The 26,937-nt window shown below is 38.6% G+C and overlaps 1 protein-coding gene and 1 long non-coding RNA gene across 52 annotated transcripts in view; both read left to right on the forward strand.

Annotated features, from left to right (window-relative positions):
• The window catches only part of FUT8 (fucosyltransferase 8), a 472,318-nt gene extending 458,824 nt beyond the window's left edge, over positions 1-13,494 (forward strand). For 50 of the 51 annotated variants that reach the window (XM_077938183.1, XM_077938188.1, XM_077938224.1 and 47 more), the window contains 2 exons: positions 4,879-5,029; positions 12,463-13,494. In XM_077938183.1, the coding sequence (XP_077794309.1) occupies positions 4,879-5,029; positions 12,463-12,780 (469 nt within the window). In that variant the 3' untranslated portion in view covers positions 12,781-13,494. 51 annotated transcript variants of the gene reach the window in all.
• LOC144330304 (uncharacterized) lies at positions 75-3,051 on the forward strand. The gene is made up of 2 exons (XR_013396354.1): positions 75-523; positions 2,207-3,051. It is a non-coding gene; the product is annotated as an uncharacterized LOC144330304 (long non-coding RNA).
• Positions 13,495-26,937: the final 13,443 nt, after the last annotated feature.

A 26,937-nucleotide genomic window follows, 5' to 3' on the forward strand; every position in this document is an offset into this window, starting at 1 on the left:
CCTGTGTGATGGTGGTCCCACAGATTATAAAACTGTACTTTTACTGTACCTTTTCTATGTTTAGATACACAAATGTTACCATTGTGTTACAGCTACCCTCAGTATTCAATATAATAACATGCTGTACAGGTTTGTAGCTTGGGAGCAATAAGCATTCCATATATTCTAGGTGGGTATATATGTATAGCTTAGGTGTGGTATAGTTGGCTGTGCCATCCAGGTTTTTGTAAATACACTCTATGATGTTCGCGTGGTGATAACATTGCCTAATGATGTATTCCTCAGAACATATCCTCGTTGTTAACTGGAGCATTACTGTAGTTAATTGAATTCTTTATAATATAAACCCTTTTCACTTAATACAGCAATAGATCCATTCTGCCAGGTTGCTAAAACAGTCATTGTAAACATCTTTTTTGTTTGTTTAGTTTTTTTTGCTTTGTCACCCAGGCTGGAGTGCATTGGTGCAAGCGTGGCTCACTGCAGCCTCAACCTCCTGGGCTCAAGAGATCCTCCTTCCTCAGCTTCCCGAGTAGCTGGGACCATTGGCATGTGTCATCACGCCCAGCTAATTTTTTGTGGGTAGAGACAGGATCGCATGTTGCTGAGGCTGGTCTCAACCTCCTGGGCTCAAGCAGTCCTCCCACCTTGTCCTCCAAAGTGCTGGGATTACTGACGTGAGCCACCATGCCCAGCCTAAACATCTTTTTTTTTTTGAGACAGAGTTTCACTCTTGTTGTCCAGGCTGGAGTGCCATGGCGTGATATCGGCTCACTGAAATCTCTGCCCTCCAGGTTCAAGCGATTCTCCTGCCTCAGCCTCTTTAGTAGCTGGGATTACAGGCATGTGGCACCACTCCTGGCTAATTTTGTATTTTTAGTAGAGACGGGGTTTCTCCATGTTGGTCAGGCTGGTCTCGAACTCCCGACCTCAGGTGATCCGCCCACCTCGGCCTCCCAAAATGCTGGGATTATAGGCATGAGCCACTGTGCCCAGCCACATCTTTTTTAATGACTACATACATATACATTGTACGGATATGTCATTGCTTTTTGACCAACCATTCTCCGAATATTCGGCAGTCAGGTTATTTCCAATGTTTCATTCTTACAAGTAATGCTATGACATATGCCTAAAATTATCCACATTATTTCCTTAGATTTCTGGACTTGGAAGTATTTAGATGCAAGGGTATAAACTTTTTTTTTTTTTTTTAAATACAGGGTCCAGGTTGAAGTGCAGTAGCGCAATCTCAGCTCACTGCAGCCTTGACCTCCTGGGCTCAGTGATCCTCCCACCTCAGCCACCTAAGTAGCTGGGACTACAGGCACATGCCACCACACTCGACTAGATATAAACATTTTACAGCTTTGATCCATAGCACAGCATGACAGTTTTATACCAAACAACCCTTATAGTACAGTTGGCAGTATCTACTTGAACTGCACGAGTAGTAAAACCAGAATTTCCTCCTTGTAGCCAACAGCTGTAACTCCCCTCCCAGTGGTGGTCCAGGCAGCAATTTTCTCCATATTCTGTTATAAATATAGTAGTAGCCTTTTATGCATAATTTTTTTCTCTTTGTAAATCCTTTTATTTTTATTTTTGACTTGAGTCATTTCTTGGGGATTTAAATGATGGGGTTTTTTTATTTACTCTTTTACTTAAATGTTTTTCTACTCTGATTTAATTCTACTTTAAACCACCCAGGATTGGTTTTGATACCTAAGCAAATCATAAAACTTCTGCCATTGTTTTAGGAGACCAAAAGCATGAATTAATCTATTAACAAAGTATATAGTGTGCAAGGTAATCATTGTAAGACTTTTCTGCTTTAAGAGGGTGAAGAGATGAAAAATTAAACTTAAATGATGTATAGTGTTCACACAGTCAGAGGAGAATACATTTTCTGTGTTGCTTATTCTTTGAAAAGGGGTTAAAATTAGCTTTATGCATATAGCTTCTGTGTGAAGATGCTTAGTTAATGCTTTGTGGCTTGGTATTACACTTCAGATTTCTCCATGTTAAGATTGAGTTTGGCCGGGCGCAGTGGCTCATGCCTGTAATCCCAGCACTTTGGGAGGCCGAGGTGGGCGGATCACTAGGTCAGGAGGTCGAGACCATCCTGGCTAACACGGTAAAACCCCAACTCTACTAAAAATACAAAAAATTAGCCAGGCATGGTGGTGGGCGCCTGTGGTCCCAGCTACTCAGGAGGCTGAGGCAGGAGAATGGTGTGAACCCGGGAGGCAGAGGTTGCAGTGAGCCAAGATGGTGCCACTGTACTCCAGTCTGGGTAACAGAGTGAGACTCCATCTCAAAAAAAAAAAATTGAGTTCATCCACAAGATTTTACCACCAGCATCCCAGTGACTGTGGCAGCCATTGCTATTGTGGCAATCTCTTAAGTAGTTCAGTATTACAGTGTTTGAATCACAGAATCATTGACAGTCAAAGAAATAAGAACTATTAAAGTTGGCTACCCAATATTGCATTCTAAGGATTGTGGAGATTAGGAATGGGGTTAAACCAGGAAGAAAAACAAGCCTTTAAAAGTCTCCCAGGTAAAATATTTACAAATTGAGTTTATTCTTTATTTTTAAAATGCTGGATGAGTTCTTTCTAAAAGTAGATACATTGAAATGTTCTTGTCATTTGTTAAAAGTTTTTTGTAAAGTATTTGGTTGCCCTGTGAAATGAAGAATCAGCAATGAGTGGTATATTTGTTCACTATTTTGTTGAACTCCTATAATATGCTGGACACAGCACAGAGCACTAGGAATACAAAGTCAAAATATAATGTGTGGCTCCTTATCTCAGGGAGTAACCAACAGGTAGACAATATACATGTAACACATAATTACAGTATAGTTAGATAAGTCTCCTGAAGGAGTTTACGTACCAGGTACGGTGAAGTCATAAAGAGAAGTATCTTCCTCAGTCAAGGGAAGGACTTCAGAAAACAACACCAGATATTAGTTTATAACTGGAAGCTAGTCCTTCGTGGATGACATAAAAATAAATTTTTATATAGTAGAAAAAGAAAAAAAAATTCCTAGAATCTGAAACCTCAGGGTAGAAGAATTCCTCCACTGACATACTTGAGGGCAAAAGATAAGAAGCATGTTTGTGCAAAAAGTTTCATGCTCATTATGAAAGGTGTAAAGTTTCCTTCTTGCATTATTTACTGTTTTGTTTGTGTGTGTTTTGTTTTGTTTTACACTTAGGTATCATTTATGAAGCCATAGAGATAGGCCTGAGAATTCTTTTGCATGTAGAGATGGGCCTGAGGAGCTTAGGTACCTTTTTTTTTTTTTTTTTTTTAATTTTTTTATTTTAATAGTGATGGGGTTTCACAGTGTTGCCCAGGCTGGTCTCAAACTCCTGAGCTCAAGCAGTCTGCCTGCCTCAGCCTCTCGAAGTTCTGGGATGAGCCACCACACCCAGCTGTAGGTACCCTTTTGATTTGGTTCCAGAGAGGGCTCTTTTAGTTAGGAAGACCATTCATGTTAGTGTTACTTCTTGGTAAATTGATCACTCCTTTGTTTCACTGAACATCCAAACCATGCTGACAAAGTTAGTCTTTATTCAAGGATAAAACCGGTACTGGTTTTATCAGTTCCCCCCTTTCTTTCTCCCTCTAGCATTTCATATTTCTTTGTTGTTGTTTCTGCTCCATGCCTGGGTATGCAGCTTCACAAGAATCACATTAAAACTATTTCTGGTTGTTTTCTTTTCAGAACAAATGTGACATTTTCTTCATCTCCTTGATTTTGAGCTGAAGAGGGCAAACTGTCAAAAATAATGAGGCCAAATGGATTTGAACACTGAATAGCAGTCTGAAACAGTGCTCAGAGTCTTTGCCTTTACAATCATTATTACAGAGGCAATGAGGGAAAGCTCCTTGGTGGCCATGAAATGAAAAGAAACTGAAACAGCTCTTAGGGGATTAGGGAAAGTCCCAGGCATAGGTAGCACTCACTTGTTCATGTATTTATTCACACAGCATTGTGTGGAGTGCTAGATGCTGTGATGCAGAGAAAAAAAAAACTCATGGTCCTAACCTTTTTTGGAATACTGTTTGAAAGACAAACATGTAAACTGACTCCTGATGCTTCAGGGTTTCTATATAGGAACTATTATTCCTCCAGAAAATATTTATTCCTCCTCTATTATATTCCAGATTCTCTTCAAAAGACATCCTGTATGAATACTTTTAAACACACACTCTATCTCTAGCAAGACTACCAAAATATGACTTGGTGGGCATCTATGGAATTTGCTTCCATAAATATTAGAATGGGCTATTACTGTCATTAGGTAAGAGTAGATGATTCTTCAAGAAGGATGCAGGTTAAGGGAGACCGTTAGTTCTCACAAATTTTTAAAATATTCGTCTCTTCTTTTTATTATTAGCTTGTAATGTCAATGAAGAAGACATTTACAAAGTCTAATCCAAATCTGAATGATCAAAAATTCTAAATTAAAAATTTTAATGAGGTTTTATCACAACATTTATATTCTAAAGGAAAAGCCCAGTGACCAAATATGAAAGAAGTTTGAATAAACTCTTAAAAGTCACTCATTACAAAAAGAAAAAGGAGATTTCAATTTTCGACTATTTCATGAGTTGATAAAGGACATTTTGATGTGTGTATGTGTTTTATATGATATGCCAATAAAGTTTAATATACAGGGCATTCCAGAATGGTTTCTGCCCCACGGATGGACTTCAAAGATGTCTCATCAACTATACTGTTAAATGCCATAATTAAAGGTCTCCTTTCTGTTAGAAAGCTCTTAGTCCAAGCAGCAAGTCTACCTTCTGATAGGATACTGTGGTATCTATGACCATCTATAAATTAATTTATTTTTTCAGGTACCCCAATTATGAATTTATTAGTGATAACTCTATTTCCTGGTCAGCTGGACTGCACAACCGATACACAGAAAATTCACTTCGTGGAGTAATCCTGGATATACATTTTCTCTCTCAGGCAGACTTCCTAGTGTGTACTTTTTCATCCCAGGTAAGTGTCAGTAGGGCATTTTAAAATAACCAATACTTTTTGGTTGTATAGGAGTTAGAAAAATTATTTGTGTGTCTGTGTATTGTTAATGTTTATTATTGTGACTCAGGTGCAATTTTTCTGATACTCAGTAATGATCCCTTTTGTGGAAGAATGAAAGATCCCATAAAATACCCATTCACGTGCACTGAATATTTAGTTGTTTGCAAGTAATGGCTGACTACATCTCCACTGAAGCTAGTTACTGGAGTTGTTTAAAGTACTTGGCTTGTTCACAGCATTTAACAGAAACAACAAGTAATTAAGCTTACTTAATACTTTCTAATTTTGCATATAGTCAATATGTAACCAGAATCCATCCATTTCTACACATTAGTGCACTGATACTGAGAGGCTTAAATGTCCTAAATTTTGCCTCAGTTGATTGCTTTATAGAAAAGAGAGTAAATGTAATTCCCTTTCAAGTTCTACTACATTTCTACCAAGTGAGAAACTGTATGTTAAATTTAAGAAACACAATATCACAATCATTGTTTGAATTTAATTGTTGCAGAAGATTATATTTTATGGGTGTGGTGTATGTGTTTTTATGAGGGTCCAACCAGCTTTATATGCCCTGTGGAATATCAGAATAACAATATTTATAGTGGATTTTATTCTGTTCTCTCATTTATGCACATATTATTGGTTAGTTCATTCAACCAGCTGTTAAATACACTCAAAATTATACTAGGTGCAGAGGAGATTTCAAAGGAGATTGAAGATACAGTTCTTGCCCTGGTCCAGAATCTAATAAGCAAAATACACACATGAAATAACTAGAGAATAATTAACAGAACATACAAATTGGTATAAGATAAGTGTATGCTTAAATGTCGAGAAGAGGCAGAGAAAAGAAAATGTGAAAAAAGGAAAGCCACATCATTTTTACGAGAGTATACTTCGGAGAGTAAAAGGAAATGGATACTTTCTTATTACATGACAATATACATTGTCATGGGATGGCGATACGATTTTTGGAAAGATACCTAGCCAGGCAAAGGTTACAGATTCCTTTAATATGGAATAAGAACACAACTTACTACCCAAAGATAGCTGCACAGAACACACAGCAGCAATCTTAATCAGAAGGGAAAATGTCTTCAAGTTCCCGTGAAGGCATCCACTATTGATGTTTCTCCCTAATTGGGGTGCGGATCCTATCTTTTAAGAAACTCTCATTTCCATTCTTATTGCAAGAAAGGTGCAAGGTTTATAACTTCTTGATTCCTTCCAACTGTTTTTGAGAGTCTTGACTATGCATCTGCCTGATCAACAGGTACATGTAACTGGTAACAACCTCCAAACATTCTTGATGCTTATTGTTAGAATGAGTGAATCAAGAGTCACTTCCCCAGGTATGCCACCTTCTCTGTAGGCCTGGATTTTAGGCCTGCCTGAAGTCAACTCCTCTAGTCCAGGTTTCTCAACCAAGGCACTATTTTAGACCCGATAATTCTTTGTTGTGAGGAGCCATATTGTGCATTGTAGGAGATTTAGCAGCCTCCCTGGCCAGTAAGACCCTCCCTTCAAATTATGACAACCAAAAATGTCTCCAGACATTGCCAGATGTCCCCTGTGGAGCAAAATTGCCCTGGTTGAGAGTCACTGTTCTAGTCACAAGATTCTAAAATTAAATAAATTTACACATGTCTAAATGTTTACCAATCTCACATGTAGGCAGGCACTGAGACTTACAGGGTTGTACTCATGTTTTGCTTTTCTTCTTCCAACCCTCCTTAGTAATACCATTAGGCTTATTCTGGAATAGAATTTTTTTCTTTACTCTTTTTTTTCCTTTTTGAAGCTGTACTTTAGAATTTTGGATCCTCATAACTCCAATTTTGACCTAGAAATCAGGATCTCTGTCACTTCATGATGGTAGAATTCTGTCTAGGCTTGAGGAGAATATTGTTCTATTACTTTGTTTGGTTTTATGCATAATGTCGACCTCAGTGTATTCAGACCTTGGGTCCAGAGAAGCAATTCATATGAAGTAGGAGTGGTGCTGAGAAGACTTTCTGTATCCAAAGGAATAAGGCTCATACTTATATATCATGTAGTTCCTAAAAACTCTTGGCAGTCAAAGTTTGCCCAAAATAATTTCACTCATTTGAACCTAAGCAAAATTAAAATAATATTTCATAACCCAAAATAGACTTGAATAACTCAAAATATTTTATGTTAGGGTTCACAATAAAAGTTTAACAGTAAAAATACCTTCCATTTTTATAGTGAGTAGCAGTTTGCCTAATGTGATTACCTCCTTATCATGTACCTTATTTGATGACTAACCACTGTAGCATTTGAAATTGTAGAATAATTCCATATTCAGTGATAAATCTTTGGGCTTACCTCAGGATTTTTTTCAGATATTTTTAGTAAAGAAATATTTAGTAAAGTTTAATGTTTTTGTAGTGTGAATGAAATTGTTTGCAGGATTATTACATAGATTCCCTTACCAAAACCAAAATTGGAATTGTTTGAAAATGCCCAAGAAATATCTTGTCGTCATTGCCAATAGAGGGTGAGAAAAAGTCACTGATGGGATAAAATGCCAAACCATTGACCACTGATCACAGATCAAGAAAGAGACAACCTGTGGTATAGAGTCGGGATATCTGTATTTGAGTCCAACTTTGACCAATTAGTGGCTGTGTGTCCTTGAACAAATTACTTAGCCTATCTCTTAACTGGTTTATTTTTCTACATGTGAAAAAATAATAGTACCTATAGTATAGAGTTTTTGTGAGGATTAAGGAGTTATAAAAAGTTATAAAAAGTAAAGCACTGTGAATAGTACCTAGCAATACAGTATTAAACACATTAGCTGCTATTATTATATATATGAATACTTATAGGAATATCTCTGCCTGTTAGACTCTATAGTATTTATTTTGCAGCTCTTTTTCACATGGCTTCATTTCAGACATGGCTTTCTTCATTTCACATGGCTTTCATTTCAAATGCTCTCACATTTTAGAAGGAGCATGAAACGAGCTCTTCAAGGACTCCATTAGCTCTACTTGTGGTCATGGGCAATGCTTAGGGTCCGTAAAGAAGAGGAACTGTTAACATTCAGCACGTACATTTCTCTGGGCCAGTGTACCACCTCAACTTCATTTTGTTTAGCTTATTGAAAGAGAATATTGCCATATGATGTGATTTTTCAGAAACAAAAGTTCTTCATTCCCAAAAGGTGAATGAAGACCTAGTATTTCAAGTAAATGTGTGTGTGTTGACCTTAGTGAAATTAATTTTTAGACTTTCCTATATATGTCATAAGCATTCTGGAAAGTGGAGGAAGACTAAAGCCATACATCCAGAAGAGTGACAAAAGATAAACATTGAGAATATGTTCAGCCCAGAATAAAAACATGGATAACCAACTCTCAACTTTCTTCGATGATTATTTCATGTGCCAAGAGATGTTAGGAAGTGATACAAGTTTAATATCTCCTTCATAATTCTTTGACAGTCTTTAAGTTTTACTCATGTAAACTTTCTGTCTCCTATACACTATCCTTTGAGGAATACCGTATAACAGTAGTGGGAAAGAGTTGACCTGTTGACCATGAGCTATTGTAGACAATACCGCAGGAATGAAATGCCATACTAGAAGGAAAAATGCAAGGCTACGTGTTTGGAAAACTGCAGGCAAAACTGTCATGGCACCTTAATTGAGATTTCTCGGAAGTTTTTATACCCATCTCCCTCAGTCTCAGGCTTCTAATCTTTCTTTTATGTCCTTAAGTGAGGTAGGGGAATTCTCTCTTCTTCAATGAAAAGTTTTTAAAAGCCAACACTGTGGCTCTGCTCTCTAATTTTGTTACGATTATTGCTCTTAGCTTTCTGAATTCCTTCATCAGATCTGTTTCTCAAAGCCAAGTTTGTCCTAAAAGCCTTATAAATTGAATAGCACAGTCCTCAGGATTTAATATGAAAATTGGAGGCAATATTAGCATTTTTTCAAGTGCATCAAGTGAATTTTGAAAGCTATGCAACCATATTCTAAAACATTCTACCAAATACATTAATCCTATTTTGTGTTACTGGAAATCGCCAATGTGCAAAGCATGTCATTTGTCACTTATTTTCTTATTTGAATCTTAAATCTGAAGCAAAGAATTTATAGTTCGAGAATAACAGCAGTTGACAGCCCAGCTGTAGATAGGCACAGTATCAGAAAGGTTTTCTGAAAATATTGCTTATCAGGTTCTGGGATCAATTTTTATTCTGAAATCTGACTTACAAAAATGGTTGCAGGTGCTCACTTTAAAGACTAACATTGTTAAAGACATTGTTTAAAGAGCAGTGAACATTACTCAGTAGTTTCAGCCATTGAAAGTCATCATAATACAAAATCACTTTTTTCCCCCATGACACCTCCCTTTATGGCAATTATTACAGTACTCTTATGAGCCTCTCTGGTCTCATTCCAAGTCCGCATGCAACTCTACTCCTCTTGTTACACTTTGAATCAGGTTTTGGAAGCCCAGAGGGCAAAACCGAAAACTACGTTAACTATTCCAGACAGAAGGCTCGGGATTGGAATTTCCATTGAGATGTGGCTCATGAAACAACAGTGGATACCTGTTGAGAGTACCATGGAGGAAAGCACAGTGTGAAATCCCAAGGTGTGAACTCTGTGACTACTTCCTAGAGCAGAAGACAAGAAAAGTATTTGCATCCACAGGGGCTCTATCTAGCTTACAATGTTGAGTGCTGTACAGTGCAGCTGTTACTGCATTAATCCTTCTGGCATTTCTCACAACAAAGAAAAGACCTGGTTCTTATTCTCTTATTCTGTAGTAAAACAAAGTGGTTTACAGGAAAAGTGCACAGATCTCTCAGCCACTTCCAACTTCTCACACTAGGAGATCCTCCTGCCCTTGTCTGTTTTGACAAAAATAAGATCGCATCTACTCTGAGAAAGCTTTGGAGGCTTATGTAAACTCAGGCTACTTCTAAGGGATGAAATTCAGACTAATGGATTCCTCCCTCTTTTTAAATTTTTTTTTAATACAGTCATATCTGTTTTATCCTTTGGCAGGATTTTTGCTGTTACCCATTACTCTGTGCTTTACGATGTACTAAAAATGATGCAGTGCCATGTCAACACAGAATAAAGTTAAACATACTACATGTAGCCAGCCTCTGCTTTGCAAACCATAGACTGCTGTCAGTCATGCCACCTGTCAAGCATCAAACCTGAGTATGGACATCAGCTACAAGCCTTCATTTACCTACCATGTGATTTGAACTTGTAAACCACGTGGTAGGTAAGGAAAGAAGAGAAGAAGCATAGAGTGACTAAATGCAAACATTAACACTATAGTAATCTTTTTAGCCTTTTGCAGTAAATTGCCCTATGGTTGATATAGACAGTTTTAAAATTACTTCCTCTTAATGTTATATATGGATCTTAAGGGTTAAATATCACCCATGGACTTACGTCTCCATTACTGGGCTGGTATTATGCCTGGAGCAATATTCATTCAACAGATACTCATTGAGCACCTACTATGTGGCAGGCATTGTTCTAGGTGTTTATCCTAAGGGAATATATACTCAAGAGCCTGAAAGAGTTCTAATTGCGGCTCTGCCATTAACTAGTTCCTTTTGGATTTTTATTTTTATTTTTTGAAATTTAATCTGTGGCTTAGCTTCTTCATCTGTAAAATATGAATAATAATAGTACTTCACAGGTTTGTCATAATAGTTAAATGAGTTGAGACAAGGTGAGGGAAGAGCACACTATTATAACACTGCCTGGGACATAATTAGTGCTCGTTAAGCTCAGCTGCTATCCTTAGCAGTCATTCTTACGAGAAAAATAAAGGGCCACACCTGTGTGGCACTGGTATGCTTGCAGAGGCCTACAGTCACATTTGTCATTTTTATAATGGGCCACCTCAGTGTCTGAAATCTCTGCTATTATTATAATAGTTATTTCTTTGTTTTAATAAAACAGTTGCATTATCCATCAAGGTTAACACATGAACAACTCTTGATAGCAAAACATACACTAATTATTAGGATTATCCCCAGAAGAAACAGGTCTCTAAGGGTGTGGGACGGGTTGCGATACTGTTTTTATGAGAGTAAGACATTTAAGAGTGGAGAGGAGGAAACACATCACGGCTCATTGTCACAGTAGAGGTTGTGGTCATCCTAAGAGTAACACAAGGTCCTGCATTCCTGGCTAGAGATGACTGAAGAGTGGGTGAAGACACCCTGAAAAGACTGTCAGGTTTACCCAAGGCTGTCTTTGGTCTTATGCTATATCTTTCTGCTGTTACAATATGAACATGGAGAATAAGATTTACAAGAGAAAATACATATAGCGGTTACAGGCATATGCAGACTACCTGGGTTCCAACCTGAATCTACCGCTTATCAGTATAACCTTAAGCAATGCCTTAACTTCGCTTTGACATCTGTAAAATGAACATAATGATAGAATTTTATGGGGATGCTGAAAGGAATCTAATTACATTAGATAATATCTAAAAACAATGTCTGACAGTTAGCAAAATCTCAGTAAATATTAGCGTCTATCATTGTTATTATAGTTTGCTATTATTGGAGCTGCTTTAATTATTTAGTTTCTTCTTTTCCTGAGTCCCTCTTAATTTTGCTTGCCTTCTATGAGCCTTTGGCTGAATTTGAAGTTCAAAAGTTCCAAATCTTTTTGATCCCTATTTTATTATAGTCTCAGTATTCTACCAATGATCTCAATTGTAAAATGACATTGCCAATATAACCTTTGTTGAAGAACTAAATCTGAAAGCAAAGTTTTTATTATTTTGGTTCTATATCTAGTTGAAATTCTGTCACTGAAATTTGCACAAATCACTTAATCTCCTTGTGTTTTAGTTGCCTATCTGCAAAATTAAAAATACTATCTAATTATCAGATGAGAATGTGTGATTGATTAACAGTGTATGAAGGAAAGGGACCATCAGCATTTGTGTTAAGTTTTTTTTTATCCTAATCCTAAACTTCAAATTCTTTAAGGGCACAAACTATGTCTTACTCATTTTGGTATCATGAGTGCCTAGCTTGGACCACGTGTGTGTAGCTCTTAATAAATGTTTGATAAAATTAACTAATTCATATTCTTAAATTATTTTGTACTATAGAGAGAGAGATTTTAATTGTAATAATCTTTCGTGGGTTTTTTTTTTTTTAATTTGAAAAAGGATCCAGACACAGAGATGAAGAATGACTTGTACCATCTTCTGAGAGCAAATGAACTGAAAGCTTGTGGCTAGAATCCACCTACTTTTCAACTTCTTACTCCCCATCCTTTTGGCCAAGGGCTTTTAGATTGCTGTGAAGGAAAGGAGAGCGTTTATATACTAACAATTTTTTTTAAATTCTTTCCAAAGGTCTGTCGAGTTGCTTATGAAATTATGCAAACACTACATCCTGATGCCTCTGCAAACTTCCATTCTTTAGATGACATCTACTATTTTGGGGGCCAGAATGCCCACAACCAAATTGCCATTTATGCTCACCAACCTCGAACTGCAGATGAAATTCCCATGGAACCTGGTGATATCATTGGTGTGGCTGGAAATCACTGGGATGGCTATTCTAAAGGTGTCAACAGAAAACTGGGAAGGACGGGCCTATATCCCTCCTACAAAGTTCGAGAGAAGATAGAAACGGTCAAGTACCCCACATATCCTGAGGCTGAGAAATAAAGCTCAGATGGAAGAGATAAACAACCAAACTCAGTTCAAACCATTTGAGCCAAACTGTAGATGAAGAGGGCTCTGATCTAACAAAATAAGGTTATATGAGTAGATACCCTCAGCACCAAGAGCAGCTGGGAACTGACAGAGGCTTCAATTGGTGGAATTCCTCTTTAACAAGGGCTGCAATGCCCTCAAACCCATGCACAGTACAATAATGTACTCACATATAACATGCAAACAGGTTTTCTACTTTGTCCCTTTCTTTCAATGTGTCCCCATAAGACAAACACTGCCATATTGTGTAATTTAAGTGACACAGACATTTTGTGTGAGACTTAAAACATGGTGCCTATATCTGAGAGACCTATGTGAACTATTGAGAAGACCTGAACAGCTCCTTACTCTGACGAAGTTGATTCTTATTTGGTGGTGGTATTGTGACCACTGCATTCACTCCGGTCAACAGATTCAGAATGAGAATGGACGTTTGGTTTTTGTTTTTGTTTTTGTTTTTTTCCTTTATAAGGTTATCTGGGTTTTTTTTTTTTTTAAATAATTGCATCAGTTCATTGACCTCATCATTAATAAGTGAAGAATACATCGGAAAATAAAATATTCACTCTCCATTAGAAAATTTTGTAAAACAATGCCATGAACAAATTCTTTAGTACTCAATGTTTCTGGACATACTCTTTGATAACAAAAAATAAATTTTAAAAAGGAATTTTGTAAAGTTTCTAGAATTTTGTATCATTGGATGTTATGATGATCAGCCTTATGTGGAAGAACTGTGATAAAAAGAGGAGCTTTTTAGTTTTTCAGCTTATTTACTTTGTTTTTTTCCTGTTTCTGATATAGTAACTAATTCTTAACTCAGAGACATTGGTCGATTTTAATACTGAAAACCAGTTTTCATTGGTACTCATTACAAAATTGCTAAGAACACTCTTTGGGAGCTTTCATTCTCTTATTTTGGACATTGTTTTAATTGAGTGAAATAATCATAACTCCTTGCTCCCAGAGAAGCTATCACCTCCATTTCTAAAACGATTACAGGTTTGTTTGATAGCCTTTCTTAATGTATTTATTATCGCTTTTTGTGAGTAGGGTCCTGTTTTATCCAGGAACCAATTTCTGCCCTGGCCTATCATGCCCTGCTTTTGAGAGTATCAGGTGTCTTAGGCACTGGGAAACTGGCTGTTTCTGAAGTATATGTCTCATAGTATGTAGAACCTGGTGACCAAGGGAGAAGAAGGACCAGTGGGAGACCCACAATGGATTGAGTCTTGGGATTATCTCTTCCAAATACTTCCATGTTAGAATCACTTCAGAAAATAAGACTTTGATGTTTTGTCTCTGAACATCACTTTTGTCCTCATAAAAACACTTCCTTATTGTATGTAGCCTGCCTCCTACAGAGGCCTGGCAGGAGTTACTACATTCTAAAAGAAACATATCTTTGTAGGAACGACTTTCAGGCTTGATGTTAAATATCAGGGATCCTAGGCAGAAACTGTTAGTCCTGGCCTTCATATCTTCACCAAATGAAAATACTGTATATAAAATCTCACCACCAAATTTAACTAAATTCTTTTTCTCAAGTCAAGCCTCCCAAAGAAAAAAGAAATTAACTTCCTACAGTGTCAGCAAGCAATTTTCCATTTAGTTTTGGTACAAATAAAAGTCATTTGAAACAATCTACAACTGAGTGGAGGTAATTCGGATTATGAGTTTTTTTGCAACTCGCATGTCACATGTCATCGGAACATCAGCAACTGTGGATCTGATTTGTGCCCTTATAGAAGATCCAAAGGTAAATTAAGTTAGTCTCTTTTCCTTCTAAATTGACCCAGTTCCAGGGGTGAAAGGACCAAAGAACAGAGATATGAAGGAAATAAATTAAGGAATATTTCCCAAAGGGAGTTGAAGACTTAATTTTTGACATTTTATCATTTAGTTCTAGAATTTCTACTTAATTATTTGTATTTCTCTACTGAGTTTTTTTATTCACTACAAGCATGTTTAAATTACGCTTTGAAATTATTTTCTGGTAAATTTGACATCTGGATAATTTTAGAATTGGTCTCCATTGTTTATCTTTACAGAGTGGTCAGATTTTGGGGGGAGGTCCCTCATATATTGAGTGATTTACATTGTGTCCTGAACATTGTAAATGTTTATGTTGTAGATTCTATTATATTACTCTGAAAAGTGATGTGATATATCTATATACATACATATGTGTGTGTATATATTTTTCTTTTGCTTGTGTTAGCAGGCATTTAACTTTATTGGACTCAAATTGTAAACTGTCTTGGGCAGCAGCTGAAAATCTCAATTCATTTAGCTGGAGTCTATGCCATGTGTAGTTCAGGGCTCAGCCAGAGAGATGGATAGAATTTATGCACAGAATTTGTGGTGCTTTTTCTTTGGCTCCATTTCTGCTGAGATTTCTCCCCTCACTTTCCAGCAGCTGTGGTTGCTCTGATTCTTAGACCAGAAAGACTGCAGGTTTCTTTCAGCCCAAAAGCTATACAATGTGGAACTCACCTTGTGCCATTCCCTTCTTTAAAATTTAACCTCTTTTCAGAACTTGCCTCTGTTTGTATTCAGTCTCCTACCCTCATGGTATTTTTTGTGTTTTATTGAGTTTATAGTTGTTATTCATTGGAATATTGGTTCAGGGGGTGCTTACTCCACCATTAACTTAAAATGAAAAAACAGCAAGGGAGAGGAAAGGTCTAGTCTTGTGAAACCCCTGTCGAGACTCTGGCCTCAATAGCCAAGTAGCCAGTAGCCTTATGTAAGAAGATGAAGTAACCAAACTGTTAAACCTGCACTTGTGAAGGGCTGATGAATACTGTTGACCACATCTTTCTGAATAGCCTTTCAGAACCACTTTTTTTTTTTTGTAAATAATCATGTACTTGATGGTGATTCATTCTATACAAGTTGCCATGTTGAGAAGGCTGACATTTTTCTTACCACTATTGTAATTTCTCCATAAAGCCCTGGTACTTAAAAAATCCTGCATGATTTTGAATTGAGTGGCCAGTGCGAGGTTAGGATTTGGGTCTTTTCCTTGTTGAAAGACCTATTTCTGAGAGACTTGCCTGGAATTAAATTATTAGCATGGGCTCATTGAATGTGCGTAACAGAATCCTGCTTATTAATGACAAAGCAATTACGAAAGATCTCACCAAGGCTTTCCTAGTTCTTCCACTCAAGTCTGATTTAGTGCTTAGCTGGGCACTTAAATGAATTCATGCCTGTTGTGAAAGCCCTAATCCAGGGTTTCACTCTACCTAAATGAATAAGAGACTAGTTCCTTTTCTGTCCAAGCTTTAGGTTGTTGTTATTGTTGCTATATAGAGCCAATCCTGTTTACTAGGTTCCCTCTTCATAAAGTTGAGAAGATGAACAGCCCCAACTTCTAAGGGAGTTGAGAGTTAAAAGAGAAAGCACATTTTAAAAGCCACTTTATACAGTGATTATTGTCTTTATTATTCAGTTCTGAAAGAATACAGTCACTATACATTCAGTGAGCAGGAAAAGTGTTGGGGTCTAAATGGTGCATCTAGAAGTATCTCTTCTGCCTCAGTGAGAGCAAATCTCTCAGAAGAAAAACACAAGTCCCCTTTGGCCATAGCCAATTGCCCAATACTTCATTTATGCTCTCAGGAGACTGTGCAGTAGGTTCCATAGGCCTGTACAGAAATACATGTGGCTTGAGGATTGGTGAAATTGGGAACTTGGCTACAATACCCTAATTTATGTCAGATACAGACTATGGAATTTTTAAAGTGCACTGCTCAGAAAGGAGCAAAAAGAATTTGCCTCTATACTGACTGGTTCCTAGCACCAGTCTCTCTCATGGACACATGGAAGAGCTGTTCCAGGATCACAAGCCTTGGAAAGTTTGGGCTTTGAGTTCCTGGCTAGCCTTACCTCCCTATTGATTTGCATGAGAATTTCTGGCCCAGTAAGGAAATGGAACATACTGAGTGCAGAAGCAGAAGACCCCGTTTTCAGTTTTGTTCTTCCTCATCATAGTGCCCACAAGCACGTAATATCCCTGTATTTCAGGTTCTTTAGGGGAAAAGCAGCAGTTCTCATTGAAGATCACTGACTGAAATTCAGAGTATCTGGCTTCTGATTTTGATATTGTCATTAAATGGGGACAGGCCAGTTTTCTCAGAACTTCATTTTCTTTGTAAGTGAAATGAATTGGTTGGATTTATTCAGGGTTTGCAAATTTGGTTGACTGGTTCAGTTTCACATGTCTCAAGGCAGTAGCTTCTACTCAGCCTCAGCTGATTGTTGTTCTAAGGACATAATGTGGACAGATATTTATGTTTTTCCAGACAAGCAAAATCTGATGGATCTTTCTGTGCAAAATCTTCAGATTTTGAAGTATCAGCAACTAATTAAAAGAGATATAAAATACTAAGGGGTCGAAATAAATATCTGTGGCTCCTTTGGGCCCATGGCCCATTAGTTTATAACCTCTGGACTACATTGGGAAAGCTCTTTTCTAAGTTCAAGATTGTATCTCTAGCTAAAAGTGGATCTACCATTCGATCCAGCAATCCCACTACTGGGTATCCACCCAAAGGAAAAGAAGTCATATGAAAAACACACTTGCACACGTACATTTATAGCAGTTCACAATTGACAATTGTAAAGATGTGGAACCAACTTAAGGGCCCATTGACTAATGAGTGGATAAAGAAATTTTGATATATATATACCATGAATACTACTGAGCCATTAAAAGGAACAAAATAATGTCTTTTGCAGCAACTTCAGTGGAGCTGGAGGTCATTATTGTAAGTGAAGTAACACAGGAGCGGAAAACCAAAAACGATATAGTCTCACTTAAAAGTGGGAGCTAAGTTATTCCCCTACACTGAAAGAATGTAGGGGAATAACTTTAATCTCCTGATTCTTCAAGTTGTCGATTAATACGGAGAGGCATACGGAGTGGTATAATGGACTTTCGAGACTCAGAAAGAGGAGGGTGGGAGGGGGGCTAGGGATGAAAAACTACATATTAGGTACAATGTATGCTACTTGGGTGATGAGCCTACTAAAATCTCAGAATTCACCACTATATAATTCATCCATGTAACAAACCACTGTACCCTAAAAGCTATTGAGATAAAAATTAATTTAAAGCAAATTGATATGTGCTGTAAATATAAATTATGCGTCAGGTTGGTTAGTATAAAAGTTAGTATAAAAAATGTAAAATATCTTTTTGGTACATTCAGTTAAATAACATTATGAAAATTACCCATTAAAAATTTTTTAAAAATAAAGTTAAGATTATATCTCTGGAAAGGATTGGTAAGAGGGTAACAGCTGCATAATGCTTTCAAGTTCAGTTGTGGCACGTGTCCCAATTCCTTAGAAATACCTGCTTAGCTGGCTGTCTTCCTGGGCTCAGAATAGCCCATTCATAGCATATTCATAACAATATTCTATGAAGCTCATAGGCTGGGCCCCTCTCAGACTTGGCCTTGAGGACCTCAAGTGTGTAACAAGTGTTAGATAACTTCTAAGTTCTCTTCCAGCCCTAAATTTCTAAGAAGGTCATGGTGGAGCCTGAGATTGTAACAAGGTCTTATGTGGTGCCAGGGTGCAGCTGTCTGGATTAGGAACCTGGGTGGCTGGATCTGGTTGCAAGAGGAACAAGGGTCATTTTGCTAGAGCAACTGACTATGTCTTTTTCTAGACCTCAGTAAAAATAGAGTAACTTAATTCCTGACCTAATTAACAGGCTGTTCAAACTCACCTGTTTATATTTAGAAACTCCTTTTGTTGTTTGCTTTCTTTCCCACCTTTGTTTCCTAGTAAAGTTTCATTCACAGAATCACAGCTTTGTCTCAACTAAGAGAAGAGGGATTTGTGGACATAAAAGCCAAGAGAACTGAGGTGTCAGCGTCTCCTAAGAGGCCAAAGAGTGGAGACAATATACTACTCTGGACCAGATCGAACTTTCCCATACTGTTCAGAAAATCAAAAGAAGTGTGAATGAGTACCCACCATCATGCGTCCCATCTAGTCTATTCCATTATTTTTTAAGTGATATTCAAAAACACTGGAATTTCTTCACAAACATACTGCACAATTGATTGCCACATAGTGGCGGGTCACACCACCAAGAATAAGAACATCTTACAGGTGTTGAGTTTAAAGAACAAGGGGTTTGAAATCAGCTCTAATTTCAAGTTTTGGCTTCACACCTTTTGAGCTCAGCAGGTTCTAACAAGCTATGCTCGTTCAAGAAACTCCTCTTGATAATTCAAATGACCAGCATTCTATAAGTCAGTCATTGGGAAGTTGTGCCCACTGCTTGTTTTTGTAAGTTTTATTGAAACATAACCACACCCATTCACTTACATATTGACTGTGGCCACTTTGGGGACTACAGCAGCGCACTTGAGTAGTTACCACAAAGCCTAAATGTATGGCCTACAAAACCTAAAATATTTACTGTCTGGCCGTTTACAAAAGATGATTGCTGACCCCTGCTATAAGTAGTCCTGTCTTTTAGATTCAAATTGATAATCCACAAAGGCCCAACGTCACAAAACACTGACAGTCATCAGAGAAAAATTTGATAGTGGGGGTAGTATAGTAGGGCCTCCGCTAATCTGTATGGTGCCTTTGTGAAAACTGGATAAAGATGCTCCTAAGACAGTTACTTTAATCTATTGATTTTTAACAAATTCAATAAAACTCTTACTGCCATCCACCAGAAAATTGCTCAATAAATATACAAATCATCACTGTCTACAATATGAATTGCACTCCCCCGTGCAACCACATGCAGGAGTTTCCCACTGTAGGTGTGATCTGTTAAAAAGAACACTGTACTTTTTTAGACTTAAGTTCTGCTTCTGGCTCTGAAACTGACCTGCTGATATCTTGGGCAAACTATATAATGTGCCTAGGCCTCGGTTTTTCTTACCTTTAAAATGGAGGTAGCTTCTAGTTGTTACTTTGAGAAATAACAGACATAAAATTGCTTTGTAAAAGCTATCAGCTCTGCAAAAGCAATCTTACTCTACCCATATCCACAACAGGAACTAGGTGGGCAGGTGGGCCACGTGAAAATTCTTTGAATTGATAGCAGACTTCCCCTGGGCTCTGGAGTCATCTGCTTGGTCACACTCTCCCTGTGGACTTCTGCTTACCTGCATCCATCGGAAGGTGAGCCCTGAAAGTGTCCATTCCCAGCTCAGCCAGTTGTGTTTACATAGAGACACTAAATTATAGTAAGTGGCTACTTAAGCTATCATTTTCCAAGCCCCTAAGTGCAGGAGGAACTCCACGTGTGATTCTATGCACCTTCTGTGCTTAACAAGATACGTCTCAGAGCAAAAACAGTTTCCCTGTGTGTGCTTCAGAGAATCCACTGTCTGATGCAGGTTAATATTCTGTGGCTGAATTTGACATTGGAGTTATTTATGTACATGAGAGCACATTGTTTTAATATGAAGTCTGGTATTGCTTGTGTTTTACCCAATTATGGCTTGTCTAATTTCCAAGTCCACTTGCATCTGAAATTCACTCCAGGCTTCTGCAGAGTAGAGAATGCCGAAGGAAGTAGAAGAAGTATACAGATGTTATTTTTTTTCGTTGCTTTGTCTGGCTAGCTGAATGGCTGATGTGCCGGTGGTGATACGTGGCAGGACACCATTAAGGTGTCCTGAGCTCTGATTAGAGAGAACTTGGAGCCAGCAGAGCTGTCAACAGTTTCTTTTTGATTGAGATGCTGCCTCTTAACCCCTGGAGGCCATTTTACCCCTCCCACTTTCAAGAAAAGATAAAATTAAAGCCTTAGGTCATCGCTTAGTAGAAGCCCCAGGAGCTGACTAGACCAGAAAGGGCCTCTCAGCCTCTCTCAGCAGCTGCTCCATTATCAGGTTCCTCTACTGACAGGTAAGCTCATCCTCTGTGATATAGAGCTCCTAAGCTAAAATGGCTCTCCCAGGAGCCGCTACTCAAAGAGTGAAGATGCTTAAGAAAGCTCATTAGTGAATAAGGGAGGTCAGGAAAAATAAGGTTATTAATTAGTATGGCCATTTTGGCTGTTGCAAGGATGTGTGTGTGTGTGTGTGTGTGTGTGTGTGTGTGTGTGTGTGTTTAAGAGAAGAGTTCTGTTTTCTATTGTCATTGCGATTCAGTCTGATATATCTCAATAAGCTGTAGTCTGTAAGCTCCTCAGCTGCATCTCCTTAAAGACAAAAAGCCTATCTTATTGTATTCCTAGTGCACGCACAGTGACGGGCACATAGTAAGTGGTTGAGAATGTACTGTGCTGAAATAATTACAGATTTAAAGATGCAGTGTCTCAGATTTGCTTCAAAGTAATATGAGTGGGAGGAGGAATTGAGTGTAAGTATAGATGAAACAAGATGGACCATGAGATGAAAACTTTTTAGTCAGTGATGTGTTGTGGGGATTTGTTACTATTTTTTCTAGTTTTGTATTTTTTCAATGTTTTCCACAATAAACAGTTTTTTATTAATATCTGTATTAAGTATAACAGAATGTTGAAGGATATGGCAAACACTGGCCTAGTGCTCTCCAAACAGTCTCATCTTTTTGCTAAGCACATAGCTGGGTTGCATTTTATAGTCAGGCCACATAATTAAAGTTCTGGCCAATAGAATGTGTACAGAACTGATGTAAGCCTCTTCCAAGTATGACCATTATTCTGAATGATCCTCTTAAGCATTCTTTCTTCACTTGCCTCCAGTCTGTATGTAGGAAATCAGTGAAGAGCTCCAAGCTCCCAGGCAGTGAAAGAGCCTAGATTCCTGAATGATTTCATGGAGCAAAACCATCTTCTGTCTTCTACTGATGAATCTATAATAGACTATAAGGTGACTGAGATAAGCCTTTCTTGTTGTTGTTGTTGTTGTTGTTGTAAGTACAGTATTGAATTGCCCATAATCTTGCAAACCAGGTTTTCAGCCTACCTATTTCAGACATGGGAGAAGACTCTCAGTAGTTATTTGACGTTTTAGAGAATCCAGAGCTATAATTAAATACCTCTGAAGATGATGATAATAAAAAACTAGCATCTTTTGAATAGCCACTGTATGTCAGGCACTGTTTTAAGTGCTGTCTGTGTATTAACTAATTTCATTCTCACAACAACCCTATGAGGGAGAAACTAGTATTGTTCTAATTTTATAGAGGAAGAAACTGGGAGACTAAATAACTTGCCTAAGTCAAACAAAACTGTAAGTGGCAAAGTCCAGATTCGGATCCAGGAAGTTTTCCTCCCAAGCTCTGCCTCCACCAGCCCACAATACTTCCTCAATATTTTGGACTTTGCCATGGGAGTTGAGTCCTGGCATAAAGCAATATCTGAACACATAATGTCACCTACAGAAGCAGTGCTGGACTCCCATTCTAGGGAGGGGTACACAGAACGGGAAAAGGTTCAAAGTCTGCCGTTCCACTGCCCCGTAAAGGGCATTCTAGTGAGCAGAGTTTAACAATGATATGATCCAGGATAAAACCAAGTGTGAGTCCGTCGTCCAGTCTGACCAATTCTTCTTTGATTCATTTCTCTTCCACTCAACCTTGGCTTCTCCTGCATTTGCCACAGGGGGAAATATTTGTCATCTGTTCTACCTGTATCTGCCACTCTTCTACACCCCCTTCCTTACCCACCCTTCATGACCCCCCTCTCCCTGATCCCAACCCAGAGCCTATTTCTCTCCTTTTTCAAGCAACTCAGAGCACATATTAGGGCAGAGAGTCATATAAATGCTCATAAAGCCTCCAAGTGACAACAGTGATTAATTACTCCCTTGCTTTTTGACCTCACTTGCCTGCTGCAGACGCTACCTATCTTCAACAGCCAGTAGAGCTGAGGAGGGGCCACCATCAAGCTTTTTGTCAGCGCACTACCTAGGGCAGAATTTTTCAAACTGCATCCCCTGAAGAGGCTATGAGAACCATCTGAGAAGATGGGAGAAGATACATGAGCATTGAATGAATGGGGCTCTACATCCCCAACTCCACTTCTGTCATGGCAGTTCCACTTTATCTGCTTCACATTAGAATGCATTTGGAGAATTGTTCCATCCTTGAAAGAGAGAGAGAAACCCCTTATTTTGGAACATCCTTTGGATTGCCAAACCTTTGAGCCCCTTTATTTCTTGAACCTCTTAGGTTCCACCATTCCTGCCCACAAGGAGCAGAGGTAGGAAAGACCAGCCCAGCAGACACTCCAACTCCTAACAACCCAGTTTCTCGGCTCCAGAGCCAAGGAGAATTACAACAAAGCAGAACTCATGGATGTAGTAAGGGGTTGTGGGTTGCTCCTTCCCCAACAAATCCTGCAGTTCTGAATCTTACATATCCTTGCATAGAGTAGATTTTTAAATGAACATGGTATGACTGGATGAATGATCCAATCTCTATTAGTCTAGATCATTCTGGAGGTTTGGAAAGGGGGGACGGGATTGGCCTTAGATCTCGGAATGGCCACAAGATTCATTCTTCAACATGCAGAGAGGCAATTTGGCATAGACATTAAGAATATGAGATCTAGAATCAGACTCTGGCTTCAAATCCTGGCTCTGCCACTTCAAACTATGTGACCTTATTCTTATGAATATGAATACCCTTGCAATGAGAATAATAATGTTTCTGTCGTGAGGATTAAATAAGTTAATACATGTAAAATACTTGGTTACTTGGTGCCTGGCGTGTTAGTGTCAGTAAACATTAGCAAATGTTAGCCCTCATTATTGTTGTTATCCTGTTCAAACGCCTTCCTCTGATTCTTCCAAGCAGTATTCGTTATTCTCCTCCACACGTTTTAGCAGTTTGCTCAATAAAGCAGATTCTTTGAAATCAGGATACATTGATATCATAAATTAAGCCCTTACTCCCATCATAGCACTTGTGGTTACATATCTGTCTCTCCCTCTTAACATCTGGCTCCTTGGGGAAATGTTCCATATTTTATTCATCTTTATATTCCAAGCACCTGGTATACTATAAGTGCTCACTGCAGTTTGATTGAATGAATGAGAAGCATTGGCATTTGTCTTTAGTTGGGAGAATCTTGACCATTTCCTCCTGGCCTTCCTATCTGCTTTGCATCCCAAAGGCGCATTTCCTTTCTCTGCCCCAACATGAGGATGAGGTGAAGAGTCTGGGCTGGGTCCAGGGCATCTCTCCTAGGCTTGGCTGTGAGGCTATGGGAATTCAGGGCACACAGAAGAAAATGACATTTGCTGGGCTCTTTATCACACTTAATTCTCACAGCAGTTTAGTGGAGGTATATTCTTGTCAGTCCCATTTTTACACATGAAGAAACTGAGTTTAACAATTTTCACAAGGTCACATCTGCCTCAGGCAGAATTCAAACCTGAGTCGGCCTCCTCAGCTTGTGCTCTTTCCACTCGCTGGCTCCCACTGAAGCAAGCCAAGATCTGCGCCCCATCCCACCTCCCTGTTCCACCCCACCTCTCTTCTCTCCTTGGTCTTATCTTTGTTCTTCCATGTTAGCCTTCTAATATTATTTTCCTTCCTGAGTTGGCTTATTTATCACTTGGCCATGTATTCTTATTAATATAACCAGAGCTTAAACATTATGCATCCCTACTGCCTCGTTTGCCAGCACGGTGCTGAGCACTTACGAGCTCTGCAATTAGACTGAGCTCAAAGGGGCCGTAACATCTGCATCTTCATGGAGAAAGCTGCTTTCATAGGGAAATGGGGTGGAGAGGAAAGGATGCGAGATGGGCAGTACAGGGCAGTGCGCAGCATATGCATGGTAAAGGAGGGACCAAGGTGGGGAGCAGAGTAAAAACACCACCAGGAACTTCTCCCTTGCTACTTAACCTTAACTCAACATTGCCCTGCTTGTGACTTGGAGCTGTGAACCTCCAGGAAAATCCTCAGGTTATTTCTAACAGAACCCCCTTCCATCTTATTCCTATGGCTAATGTCAACAGCAGCATCAATAGTAACCCTTCACTTACTGAGCACCTACTATGTGCTTTACACACATTTAGTCTCATCCATGCAACAATCCCATAAGCTAGATGCTAATGTACTGCATTTTATAGATGAGGAAGCTGTACCTCAGAGAGTGTAAGTAACCGTTCAAGCTTACACAACTAGCAAGTGACATAACAAAGAGAAATGGCAGAAAGGCCTGAAAAGGAAGAGGAGTTGGAGTGAGGAGCAGTTGACATCAGAGTAGGCCTCTTTAAGCTGCCCCTGTTTGAGCAGCTGCCCAAGTGAGCTGGCAGAGTATGGGAACAACTGAAAGCCCCCCTCCCAGCAGCTCACCTCATGGCCTACCTGGGAAAGAAGGATCCCTGGGCCCCAAAGATTGATGCTCTCATCTCTTCCAAGGAGACTTCCAAACTAGCAGAGGTTGTTCAGGGACCAGGGGCACTTTATCCTCAGGAAGAGGATAAAGACCATCATGCTTTATACTTCCTGGACTGAGACACTTTACCTTTCCAGTGGACACCACAAGAGCTCCTCTAAAACGATGTCTGCCCAGCTGATTGATGGTTCTCTCCCAAGACTGTTCTTTTCTATCGGCTTTCTCCCCTCTTTTCCTTCTTTAGCCTCTCATTTCAATCTCGTGGCTTCGTGGGCTCAAGCCTTTGAAATCAATTTGGAGCCCCTCTAACAAGTATTCCAAGACAGTTCCCTCTGAGTTGTAACACAAAGCCAATTCTTAAGAAAACCAGGCTATTGGATTTTGTTTACATATTTTTTTTTATTTTTTAAATTTTAGGCTATCTGAAATGTTGTCAGTTACCCTGGAGGTGGTCCCTCCTTCTAAGGATCTCCCAGAACCCAACACTGGTCCAATTCAGAGATTTGGGCTAAGCCATGTAGCTATCCCAAGCATCTTGTGGAAGCAGCCCTCAACAAAAAAGTAAAAAGCTTTGATAGAGCAATTGGTCTTTTTTTTCATCCTTAAAACCTTAATAGATTGATGTGGTTAAATAATGCAGGGCCAAGTATTAAGAGCAGAGTCCCTGAAGCCAGACTGCCTGGATTCAAATCTCAGCTCTGCCCCTACTAGCAGCATCACCTTGGGCAAACATCATAACCAGTCTCTCTGAGTTAATAAATGTGAAACACTTAGAACACAGGATTGTTGTGAGGAGTTGAAACACTTAGACTAGTACATAACAAAGGCCGTTTGTGTGTTTGGTGTTATTGTTACTGTTGTTATTATTGTCTGAGTAAGAGATGATGGTGAGTCATATATATGTGTATATATTTAAGGCTAATATTCCATTGTGTGTATATTTTTTATATATACCACATTTTCTTTTTCCATTCACTTACGTTGATTCTGTATCTGAGCTATTGTGAATAATGCTGCTGTGAATTTCTGCACAGCAAAGGAAGCAATGAACAAAATGAAAAGGCAACCTATGGAGTGGGAGAAAATATTTGCAAACCATGAATCTGACGGAGAGCTAATATCCAAAATCCGTAAGAAACTCATGACTCAATAGTCAAAAAACAAATAGCCCGATTTAAAAATGGACATAGGACGTTTTCCAAAGAAGACATACAAATGGCCAACAGATATATGAAAAGGTGCTCAACATCAGTAATCATCAGAGAAATGCAAATCAAAACCACAATGAGATGTCATCTCACACCTTTTAAGGGGACTATGATCAAAAAAGTAAACCATAAGTGTTGGTGTGGATGTGGAGAAAAGGAAACCCTTGTATACTGGGAATGTAAATTGGTACAGCAATTATGGAAAACAGTATGGAGTTTCCTCAAAAAATTAAAAATAGGACCACCATATAATCTAGCAGCCCCATTTCTAAGTATATTTCCAAAGGAAATGAAATCAATATCTTGAGATATCAGCATTCTCATGATCATTGCAGCATTATTCACAGCGTGCATGATTTGTAAGTAATTATAATTGCATCAACATAATGTTATATTCTACAAAAGACAAGTATATGGCACCTCATGACTCTAGCAAGGGCTCATTGGTTAAATGTTAAAGAAATTAATGTGCTCAATACCATCTATACTCTAGGATATAAGCAGGGCACAAAATTCCCCATTTTGAGATGAAGCATGCAGTCCTTTTATCAAGTGAGCCCATATAGATTGGTAAGT

The sequence above is a fragment of the Macaca mulatta genome, chromosome 7 (assembly GCF_049350105.2).
Source record: "Macaca mulatta isolate MMU2019108-1 chromosome 7, T2T-MMU8v2.0, whole genome shotgun sequence".
NCBI classification, from domain to species: domain Eukaryota; kingdom Metazoa; phylum Chordata; class Mammalia; order Primates; family Cercopithecidae; genus Macaca; species Macaca mulatta.